Source organism: Tachyglossus aculeatus, chromosome Y4 (genome assembly GCF_015852505.1).
Source record: "Tachyglossus aculeatus isolate mTacAcu1 chromosome Y4, mTacAcu1.pri, whole genome shotgun sequence".
In the NCBI taxonomy this organism is placed as follows: domain Eukaryota; kingdom Metazoa; phylum Chordata; class Mammalia; order Monotremata; family Tachyglossidae; genus Tachyglossus; species Tachyglossus aculeatus.
This window is the reverse complement of record NC_052096.1, coordinates 12051644-12063769: the sequence shown is the minus strand read 5'-3', so window position 1 is coordinate 12063769 and position 12126 is coordinate 12051644. Positions and strand designations below refer to the sequence as shown.

General features: G+C 53.9%; 1 protein-coding gene across 1 annotated transcript in view; it reads right to left on the bottom strand.

The window, feature by feature from the left end:
• THBS3 (thrombospondin 3) overlaps positions 1-1485 on the bottom strand; it is a 41997-nt gene extending 40512 nt beyond the window's left edge. The window contains exons 1-2 of the mRNA XM_038768488.1: positions 1392-1485; positions 131-247 (exon numbers count right to left, since the gene is read on the bottom strand). Of these exons, the coding sequence (XP_038624416.1) occupies positions 131-247; positions 1392-1485 (211 nt within the window). The remainder of the gene's footprint in view (positions 1-130; positions 248-1391) is intronic.
• Positions 1486-12126: the final 10641 nt, after the last annotated feature.

The window sequence follows — 12126 nt, the reverse complement described above, 5'->3', positions numbered from 1 at the left end:
CCCCCGGAAGGGGGATGGGATGGGATGGGACGGGATGGGATGGGACGGGACGGGATGGGATGGGACGGGACGGGATGGGATGGGATGGGACGGGACGGGATGGGATGGGAGGGGATGGGGGATCGGTTACCCTGCAGGTCCTGCGTGGCGGCGGTGGTGGCGGCGGGGCAGAGGGCGAGGAGGAGGAGGAAGAGGAGGAGGGAGAGGAGGGAGAGGAGGAGGCGGCGGCGGGGATGCTGGCCCGAGTGGGAAGGAGGAGGAAGAGGAGGAGGAGGAGGAGGAGGAGGATGCAGGCCGTCGGGGGGGGGCGCGGGGGGCGACGACCCCCCGGAGGCCCCGCGTGTCCTCCATCCCGCTGTCGGGCGGCCGGCGACGGGAAAGGCGGCGGGGGCGGGGGCGGAGGCCGCCGGGGGGGCGGGAGCAAAGGATGGGGACGGGGGACCGGGGACCGGGGCAGGACCGGGGCAGGACCGGGGGCGGAGATGGGGGAGGGAGGGAGGGAGACGGGGAGCCCGCCGGTGGGTAGGGGCCGGCTCTCCGGGTTGCCAACTTGGGCTTCCCCAAGCGCTTAGTCCAGTGCTCTGCGCACAGGAAGCGCTCAATACATACGGTTGAATGAATGAAGGGGGGAGGGAGAAGGGGGGAGGGAGACAGGACTGGGGGGAGATGGGGACGGGGCGAACGGGGGGGGAGACAGGGTGGGGGAGCAATGGGGAGGGGGCGAACGCGGGGGAGGGTGACAGGACTGGGGGAAGGGGGCTAACGGGGGGAGGGGGATAACGGGGGGAGATGGGGGAGGGGGCTAACGGGGGGGAGACAGGATGGGGGAGAAATGGGGAGGGGGCTAATGGGGAGGAGGGAGACAGGACTGGGGGGAGATGGGGCTAACGGGGGGAGGGGGATAACGGGGGGAGATGGGGCAGGGGGCTAACGGGGGGGAGGGAGACAGGACCGGGGGAGATGGGGAGGGGGCTAACGGGGGGCAGACAGGATGGGGGAGAAATGGGGAGGGGGCTAATGGGGGGGGAGGGAGACAGGACTGGGGGGAGGGGGCTAACGGGGGCAGGGAGACAGGATTGGGGGGAGAGATGGGGAGGGGGCTATGGGGGAGGGAGACAGGACGGGGGAGAGATGGGGAGGGGAGAGACGGGGGAGGGGGCTAAGGGGGAGGGACCCAAAGGGCTGTCAATCACCGGAGCGGCTTTCCCGCCCCCCGGGGGCCGTGGGGTGGGGGTGGGGGACACGTGGCCGAGGGGCCGCTCGCCGCCCCCGACAGGGCCCCAAGTGGGCGGGGAGGGGGGGAGAGGGGATGCCCCCGGCGGGGAGGTTCCCGGCGGCCCCTCCCCCCCTCCCCCCCCCCCCCCGGCGCGGGGACACGGAGTGCCCGTTGCCAAGGCGACGCCGCTCTCCCCGGGCCCCCGGCGCCGGCCGCCGCCCCTGTTTGGTTTCCATGGCGACGGGCGCGCGGGGCCCCCGGCCAAGCATCACGCGAGGTGGAAGGCACGCGGCCCCGCCCCCACCTCACCCCAAACACCCTCACACACGGCTCATTCATTCAGTCGTCATTCAGTCATTCATTCATTCATTCATTCGATCGTATTGATGGAGCGCCGACTGTGTGCAGAGCGCTGGGCTGAGCGCTTGGGAAGGACAAAAGTCGGCGACAGATAGAGACGGTCCCTACCCAACGACGGGCTCCCCATTCATTCAATCGTATTTATTTATTCATTCATTCATTCAATCGTATTTATTTATTTATTCATTCATTCATTCATTCATTCATTCAATCGTATTGATTGAGCGCTGACTGTGTGCAGAGCGCTGGGCTGAGCGCTTGGGAAGGGCAAGTCGGCAACAGATAGAGACGGTCCCTACCCAACGACGGGCTCCCATTCATTCAATCGTATTCATTCATTCATTCATTCATTCAATCGTATTGATTGAGCGCTGACGGTGTGCAGAGCACTGTACTGAGCGCTTGGGAAGTCCAAGTCGGCAACAGATAGAGACGTTCCCTACCCAACGACGGGCTCCCATTCATTTAATCGTATTCATTCATTCATTTATTCATTCATTCAGTCATATTAATTGAGCACTGACTGTGTGCAGAGCACTGTACTGAGCGCTTGGGAAGGACAAGTCGGCGACAGATAGAGACGGTCCCTACCCAACGACGGGCTCCCATTCATTCAATCATATTCATTCATTCATTCATTCAATCGTATTGATTGAGCGCTGACGGTGTGCAGAGCACTGGGCTGAGCGCTTGGGAAGAACAAGTCGGCAACAGATAGAGACAGTCCCTACCCAACGGCGGGCTCCCATTCATTCAATCGTATTTATTCATTCATTCATTCATTCAATCGTATTGATTGAGCGCTGACTGTGTGCAGAGCACTGGGCTGAGCGCTTGGGAAGGACAAGTCGGCGACAGATAGAGACGGTCCCTACCCAACCACGGGCTCCCATTCATTCAGTAGTATTTATTTATTTATTCATTCATTCATTCAATCGTATTGATTGAGCACTGACTGTGTGCAGAGCTCTGTACTGAGCGCTTGGGAAGGACAAGTCGGCAACAGATAGAGACGGTCCCTACCCAACGACGGGCTCCCATTCATTCAATCATATTCATTCATTCATTCATTCAATCGTATTGATTGAGCGCTGACGGTGTGCAGAGCACTGGGCTGAGCGCTTGGGAAGAACAAGTCGGCAACAGATAGAGACAGTCCCTACCCAACGGCGGGCTCCCATTCATTCAATCGTATTTATTCATTCATTCATTCATTCAATCGTATTGATTGAGCGCTGACTGTGTGCAGAGCACTGGGCTGAGCGCTTGGGAAGGACAAGTCGGCGACAGATAGAGACGGTCCCTACCCAACCACGGGCTCCCATTCATTCAGTAGTATTTATTTATTTATTCATTCATTCATTCAATCGTATTGATTGAGCGCTGACTGTGTGCAGAGCTCTGTACTGAGCGCTTGGGAAGGACAAGTCGGCAACAGATAGAGACGGTCCCTACCCAACGACGGGCTCCCATTCATTCAATCATATTCATTCATTCATTCATTCAATCGTATTGATTGAGCGCTGACGGTGTGCAGAGCACTGGGCTGAGCGCTTGGGAAGAACAAGTCGGCAACAGATAGAGACGTTCGCTACCCAACAACGGGCTCCCATTCATTTAATCGTATTCATTCATTCATTTATTCATTCATTCAGTCATATTAATTGAGCACTGACTGTGTGCAGAGCACTGTACTGAGCGCTTGGGAAGGACAAGTCGGCAACAGATAGAGACGGTCCCTACCCAACGACGGGCTCCCATTCATTCAATCGTATTTATTTATTCATTCATTCAATCGTATTGATTGAGCGCTGACTGTGTGCAGAGCTCTGTACTGAGCGCTTGGGAAGGACAAGTCGGCAACAGATAGAGACGGTCCCTACCCAACGACGGGCTCCCATTCATTCAATCGTATTCATTCATTCATTCATTCATTCATTCAATCGTATTGATTGAGCGCTGACTGTGTGCAGAGCACTGGGCTGAGCGCTTGGGAAGGGCAAGTTGGCAACGTATAGAGACGGTCCCTACCCAATGACGGGCTCCCATTCATTCAATCGTATTCATTCATTCATTCATTCATTCAATCGTATTGATTGAGCGCTGACTGTGTGCAGAGCACTGTACTGAGCGCTTGGGAAGTCCAAGTCGGCAACAGATAGAGACGTTCCCTACCCAACAACGGGCTCCCATTCATTTAATCGTATTCATTCATTCATTTATTCATTCATTCAGTCATATTAATTGAGCACTGACTGTGTGCAGAGCACTGTACTGAGCGCTTGGGAAGGACAAGTCGGCAACAGATAGAGACGGTCCCTACCCAACGACGGGCTCCCATTCATTCAATCGTATTCATTCATTCATTCATTCATTCAATCGTATTGATTGAGCGCTGACTGTGTGCAGAGCACTGGGCTGAGCGCTTGGGAAGGGCAAGTTGGCAACGTATAGAGACGGTCCCTACCCAATGACGGGCTCCCATTCATTCAATCGTATTCATTCATTCATTCATTCATTCAATCGTATTGATTGAGTGCTGACTGTGTGCAGAGCACTGTACTGAGCGCTTGGGAAGTCCAAGTCGGCAACAGATAGAGACGTTCCCTACCCAACAACGGGCTCCCATTCATTTAATCGTATTCATTCATTCATTTATTCATTCATTCAGTCATATTAATTGAGCACTGACTGTGTGCAGAGCACTGTACTGAGCGCTTGGGAAGGACAAGTCGGCAACAGATAGAGACGGTCCCTACCCAACGACGGGCTCCCATTCATTCAATCATATTTATTTATTCATTCATTCAATCGTATTGATTGAGCGCTGACTGTGTGCAGAGCACTGTACTGAGCGCTTGGGAAGGACAAGTCGGCAACAGATAGAGACGGTCCCTACCCAACGACGGGCTCCCATTCATTTAATCGTATTTATTGAGCGCTTACTGTGTGCGGAGCACTGGGCTGAGCGCTTGGGAAGGACTCCATCCTCTCCTGGTTCTCCTCTTACCTCTCTGGTCGTTCTTTCTCAGTCTCTTTTGCAGGCTCCTCCTCCCCCTCCCATCCTCTTACTGTGGGAGTTCCCCAAGGTTCAGTGCTTGGTCCCCTTCTATTCTCAATCTACACTCACTCCCTTGGTGACCTCATTCGCTCCCACGGCTTCAACTATCACCTCTACGCTGATGACACCCAGATCTACATCTCTGCCCCTGCTCTCTCCCCCTCCCTCCAGGCTCGCATCTCCTCCTGCCTTCAGGACATCTCCATCTGGATGTCCGCCCGCCACCTAAAGCTCAACATGTCAAAGACTGAGCTTCTTGTCTTCCCTCCCAAACCTTGTCCTCTCCCTGACTTTCCCATCTCTGTTGACGGCACTACCATCCTTCCCGTCTCACAAGCCCGCAACCTTGGTGTCATCCTCGACTCCGCTCTCTCATTCACCCCTCACATCCAAGCCGTCACCAAAACCTGCCGGTCTCAGCTCCGCAACATTGCCAAGATCCGCCCTTTCCTCTCCATCCAAACCGCTACCCTGCTAATTCAAGCTCTCATCCTATCCCGTCTGGACTACTGCACTAGCCTTCTCTCTGATCTCCCATCCTCGTGTCTCTCTCCACTTCAATCCATACTTCATGCTGCTGCCCGGATTATCTTTGTCCAGAAACGCTCTGGACATATCACTCCCCTCCTCAAAAACCTCCAATGGCTACCGATCAATCTGCGCATCAGGCAGAAACTCCTCACCCTGGGCTTCAAGGCTGTCCATCACCTCGCCCCCTCCGCCCTCACCTCCCTTCTCTCCTTCCACTGCCCAGCCCGCACCCTCCGCTCCTCCACCACTAATCTCCTCACTGTACCTCGCTCTCGCCCGTCCCGCCATCGACCCCCGGCCCACGTCATCCCCCGGGCCTGGAATGCCCCCAATCCCTCTGCCCATCCGCCAAGCTAGCTCTCTTCCTCCCTTCAAGGCCCTGCTGAGAGCTCACCTCCTCCAGGAGGCCTTCCCAGACTGAGCCCCTTCCTTCCTCTCCCCCTCGTCCCCCTCTCCATCCCCCATCTTACCTCCTTCCCTTCCCCCCAGCACCTGTATATATGTATATATGTTTGTACATATTTGTTACTCTGTTTATTTATTTATTTATTTTACTTGTACATTTCTATCCTACTTATTTTATTTTGTTGGTATGTTTGGTTCTGTTCTCTGTCTCCCCCTTTTAGACTGTGAGCCCACTATCGGGTAGGGACTGTCTCTATGTGATGCCAATTTGTACTTCCCAAGCGCTTAGTACAGTGCTCTGCACATAGTAAGCGCTCAATAAATACGATTGATTGATTGATTGAAGGACAAGTCGGCGACAGATAGAGACGGTCCCTACCCAACGACGGGCTCACAGTCTGGAAGGGGGAGACAGGTGACAAAACAAAACATGGAGACAGGTGTCAAAAGCGGCAGAACAAACAGAATTATAGCTAGATGCACATCATTAACAAACTGAATAGAATAGTAAATATGTACAAGTAAAATAAATAGAGTAATAAATCTGTACAAATGTATATATGAGAAGCAGCGTGGCTCGGTGGAAAGAGCACGGGCTTTGGAGTCAGAGGTCATGGGTTCAAATCCCGGCTCTGCCAATTTTTTTTTTGATGGCATTTGTTAAGAGCTTACTATGTGCACAGCACTGTTCTAAGCGCTGGGGGGGGGGGATACAAGGTGATCAAGTTGTCCCACATGGGGCTCCCAGTCTTCATCCCCATTTTACAGATGAGGTCACTGAGGCTCAGAGAAGCGAAGTGACTTGCCCAAGATCACACAGCAGACATGTGGCGGAGGTGGGAATTGTCAGCTGGGTGACTTTGGGCAAGTCACTTCGCTTCTCTGGGCCTCAGTGACCTCATCTGGAAAATGGGGATGAAGACTGGGAGCCCCCCGTGGGACAACCTGATCACCTTGTAACCTCCCCAGCGCTTAGAACAGTGCTTGGCACATAGAGAAGCAGCACGGCTCAGTGGAAAGAGCCCGGGCTTTGGAGTCAGAGGTCATGGGTTTGAATTCCGACTCCACCACATGTCTGCTGTGTGACCTTGGGCGAGTCACTTAACTTCTCTGCGCCTCAGTTACCTCATCTGTAAAATGGGGATTAAGACTGTGAGCCCCACGTGGGACAACTTGATCACCTTGTATCCCCCCAGCGCTTAGAACAGTGCTCTGCACATAGTAAGCGCTTAATAAGTGCCATCATTATTATTAGTAGTAGTAGTAAGCGCTTAATAAATGCCATCATTATTATATACAAGTGCTGCGGGGAGGGGAAGGAGGTAGGGCGGGGGGGATGGGGAGGAGGAGAGGAAGGAGAGGGCTCAGTGTGGGAAGGCCTCCTGGAGGAGGTGAGCTCTCAGGAGGGCTTTGAAGGCCAGGGGGGATGGAGAGGGGGAGGAAGGGGAAAGGAAGGAGGGGGCTCAGTGTGGGAAGGCCTCCTGGAGGAGGTGAGCTCTCAGTAGGGCCTTGAAGGGAGGAAGAGAACTATCAATCAATCAATCAATCAATCAATCGTATTTATTGAGCGTTTACTGTATGCAGAGCACTGTACTAAGCGCTTGGGAAGTACAAGTTGGCAACACATAGAGACAGTCCCTACCCAACAGTGGGCTCACAGTCTAGAAGGGAGAGACAGAGAACAAAACCAAACATACTAACAAAATAAAATAAATAGAATAGATAGGTACAAGTAAAATAAATAAATAAACAGAGTAGTAAATATGTACAAGCATATATACATATATATAGGTGCTGTGGGGAAGGGAAGGAGGTAAGATGCGGGGGCTTGGCGGATGTGTGGAGGGAGGGCATTCCAGGTCAGGGGGAGGACGTGGGCCGGGGGGTCGACGGTGGGACGGGCGAGAAGGAGGCCCATTCATTCATTCATTCAGTCGTATTTATTGAGCGCTAACTGTGTGCAGAGCACTGGACTAAGCGCTTGGGAAGTTCAAGTTGGCAACATATAGTGCAAGTTGGCAACATATGAGGAGGTGAGCGGCGGCAGAGGAGCGGAGGGTGCGGGCTGGGCTGGAGGAGGACAGAAGGGTGGTGAGGGAGGAGGGGGGCGAGGGGATGGGGAGTTCCTCAAGCAGCGTGGCTCAGTGGTAAGAGCACGGGCTTTGGAGTTATAGGTCATGGGTTCAAATTCTGGCTCCGCCAACAGTCAGCTGTGTGACTTTTACGTATTTATTCTATTAATTTTATTCTGTTAATATGTTTTGTTTTGTTCTCTGTCTCCCCCTTCTAGACTGTGGGCCTACTGTTGGGTAGGGACCGTCTCTAGATGTTGCCAACTTGGACTTCCCAAGCGCTTAGTACAGTGCTCTGCACACGGTAAGCACTCAATAAATACGATTGAATGAATGAATGACTTTGGGCCAGTCGCTTCACTTCTCTGGGCCTCAGTTCCCTCATCTGTAAAATAGGGATTAAGACTGTGAGCCCCCTGTGGGACAACCTGATCACCTTGTATCCTCCCCAGCGCTTAGAACAGTGCTTTGCACATAGTAAGTGCTTAACAAATGCCATCATTATTATTCCTCCTCTTCCTCCTCCCCCCGCCCCCCTCGGAGTCCAGGGAGGCCGGTAGAGCCTGGCCACGCCCCCTGTCCTCGCCCCCCAAACGAGCGCTTAGTACAGGAGAAGCAGCATGGCTCAGTGGAAAGAGCCCGGGCTTTGGAGTCAGAGGTCATGGGTTTGAATCCCGACTCCACCACTTGTCAGCTGTGGGACCTTGGGCAAGCCACTTAACCTCTCTGTGCCTCAGTTACCTCACCTGTAAAATGGGATTAAGACTGTGAGCCCCATGTGGGACAACCTGATCACCTTGCATCCCCCCGGTGCTTAGAACAGTGCTTTTAAGGGAAGCAGCGTGGCTCAGTGGAAAGAGCCCGGGCTTTGGAGTCAGAGGTCATGGGTTCAAATCCCGGCTCCGCCACTTGTCAGCTGTGTGACTTTGGGCAAGTCACTTCACTTCTCTGCGCCTCAGTTACCTCATCTTTAAAATGGGGATTAAGACTAAACTCCACGAGGGACAACCTGATAACCTTGTAACCTCCCCAGTGCTTTGCACATAGTAAGCGCTTAATAAATGCCATCATCGTCATTATTATTATTACAGTGCTCTGCACACAGTAAGCGCTCAATAAATAAATACGATTAAATACGATTGAATCAGACCCCTGACTACGCCCCCTTGTGGCCACTCCCCACGTCCCCGCCCCCAATGGTCACTTCCCCCTGACTCCGCCCCCTCGTGGCCACGCCAATGAAGCTGTATATCATCATCATCAATCGTATTTATTGAGTGCTTACTGTGTGCAGAGCACTGTACTAAGCGCTTATATATGAATGAGGCGTCCAATGAAGCTGTATATATACGTTTGTACATATTTATTACTCTATTTATTTATTTATTTTACTTGTCCTTGTACATATCTAATCTATTTATTTTATTTTGTTAGTATGTTTGGTTTTGTTCTCTGTCTCCCCCTTTTAGACTGTGAGCCCACTGTTGGGTGGGGACTGTCTCTAGATGTTGCCAACTTGTACTTCCCAAGCGCTTAGTACAGTGCTCTGCACACAGTAAGCGCTCAATAAATACGATTGATGATGATGATGATGATGATGATGATGATTGATTGATTGATTGATTGATTGAATCACTTCCCCTGATTCCACCCCCTCGTGGCCACGCCAATGAAGCTGTATATATGAATGAAGCTGCCAATGAAGCTGTATATATGTGTATATACGTTTGTACATATTTATTACTCTATTTATTTATTTATTTTACTTGTACTTGTACATATCTAACCTATTTATTTCATTTTGTTAGTATGTTTGGTTTTGTTCTCTGTCTCCCCCTTTTAGACTGTGAGCCCACTGTTGGGTGGGGACTGTCTCTATATGTTACCAACTTGTACTTCCCAAGCGCTTAGTACAGTGCTCTGCACACAGTAAATGCTCAATAAATATGATTGATTGACTGAATCACTTTCCCTGACTCCGCCCCCTCGTGGCCACTCCCCGTCACTGCTCCTCCAATGAATCCCTTCCCCTGGCTCCGCCCCCTCGTGGCCACGCCCCGCTACTGCTCCTCCAGTGACTCACTTCCCCTGACTCCGCCCCCTCGTGGCCACGCCCCGTCACTGATCCTCCAATGAATCACTTCCTCTGACTCCGCCCCCACGTGGCCCCGCCCCGTCGCTGCTCCTCCAATGAATCACTTCCCCTGACTGCGCCCCCTCGTGGCCACGCCCCCCAACGATCAGTCCGATTGAATGAATATGTTCCCCCACCTCCCCCTCCCCATCCCCCCCGCCTTACCTCCTTCCCCTCCCCACAGCACCTGTATATCTGCATATATGTCTGTACGCATTTATTACTCTATTTATTTTACTTGTACATATTTATTCTATTTATTTTATTTTGTTAATATGTTTTGTTTTGTTGTCTGTCTCCCCCTTCTAGACTGTGAGCCCGCTGTTGGGTAGGGACCGTCTCTAGATGTTCCCCCTCCTCCCCCTTTCCACCCCCCCCCCGCCTTACCTCCTTCCCCTCCCCACAGCACCTGTATATCTGTATATATAATAATAATAATGATGGCATTTATTAAGCGCTTACTATGTGCAAAGCACTGTTCTAAGCGCTGGCGATGTTACAAGGTGATCAGGTTGTCCCATGGGGGCTCACAGTCTTAATCCCCATTTTACAGATGAGTGAACTGAGGCACAGAGAAGTTAAGTGATGCACAGCTGACAAGTGGCGGAGCTGGGATTTGAACCCATGACCTCTGACTCCAAAGCCCGTGCTCTTTCCATTGAGCCACGCTACGTATTTATCACTCTATTTATTTATTTATTTTACTTGTACATATTCTATTTATTTTATTTTGTTAATATGTTTTGTTTTGTTGTCTGTCTCCCCCTTCTAGACCGTGAGCCCGCTGTTGGGTAGGGACCGTCTCTATGTGTTACCAATTTGGGCTTCCCAAGCGCTTAGTCCAGTGCTCCGCACACAGTAAGCGCTCAATAAATACGATTGAATGAATGAATGGTAACAAATACCATTATTATTATTCTTATTATTACTATTATTATTATTATCCTCAGCAGATATGTATTTATACTTTTATAGGGTCTTCTTTTATTTCGATAACTCTGAAGATGCTTAATGTCTGTCTTCCCCTTCAGAAGAGAAGCACCTTGTTGATAAGGAATGTGTCACTTGTTTATGTTGTCAATTGCTTGCATTACATCCAGTGCTCAGAGCCCACTGTTGGGTAGGGACTGTCTCTATATGTTGCCAATTTGTACTTCCCAAGCGCTTAGTACAGTGCTCTGCACATAGTAAGCGCTCAATAAATACGATTGATGACGATTGATGATGAATGAAGCCCCTGACTCCGCCCCCTCGTGGCCACGCCCCCCGCTCCCGCTCCCCCAAAGATCAGTCCTCCTGACTCCGCCCCCTTGTGGCCACGCCCCCGTCCCCGCTCCGCCCCCTCGTGGCCATGCCCCCAACGGTCAGTCCCTCTGAATCCGCCCCCCGGATGGCCACGCCTCCTTTCTCCTCTCCCCCAATGGTCAGTCCTCCTGGCCCAGACCCCTCGTGACCACGCCCCCTGTCCCCATTGGCCCCTCCCTCCTGGCCCCGCCCCTCGTGACCACGCCCCTCCCCCATTGATCCCTCCCTCGTGACCACGCCCCCTTCCCATTGGTCCCTCCCTCCTGGCTCCGCCCCCCGTGACCTCGCCCCTGCCCCTGCCCCCATTGGTCCCTCCCTCCTGGCCCCGCCCCTCGTGACCACGCCCCTGCCCCATTGGCCCCTCCCTCCTGGCCCCGCCCTTAGTGACCACGCCCCTGTCCCTTCCCCCGTTGGTCCCGCCCTCCTGGCTCGCTCCTCGTGACCACACCCCTGCCCCTTGCCCCCATTCGCCCCTCCTTCCTGGCTCCGCCCCTCGTGACCACGCCCCCTGCCTCTTGCCCCCATTGGTCCCTCCTCCTGGCTCCGCCCCTCGTTTCCACGCCCCTGCCCCGCCCCCATTGGGCCCTCCCTCCTGGCCCCGCCCCCTGCCCCATTCACCCCTCCCGCCTGGCTCCTCCCCCTCGTGACCACGCCCGGTACCTGCCTCATTGGCCCATTCTTCCTGGCTCCGCCCCCTCGTGGCCACTCCCCCTGCCCCGTCCCCATTTGGCCCATCCCTCCTGGCTCCGCCCCTCATGGTCACGCCCCCCGCCCCCATTGGCCCTTCCCGCCTGGCCCCGCCCTCTCGTGACCACGCCCCCGCCCGTCCCTGCCCCCATTGGCCCACCCTCGTGGCCACGCCCCCTGCCCCCGCCCGCCAACGACCAGCGCCCTGGCCCCGCCCCCCGCCCCCATTGGTCCCTCCCTCCCGGCCCCGCCCCCTCGCGGCCCCGCCCCCCGCCCCCCATTGGTCGTCCCTCGTTGGCCCCGCCCCCCGGGGGGTACACACGCCCCTTCCGGTCCGGCGGGAGGCGGGAGTCGC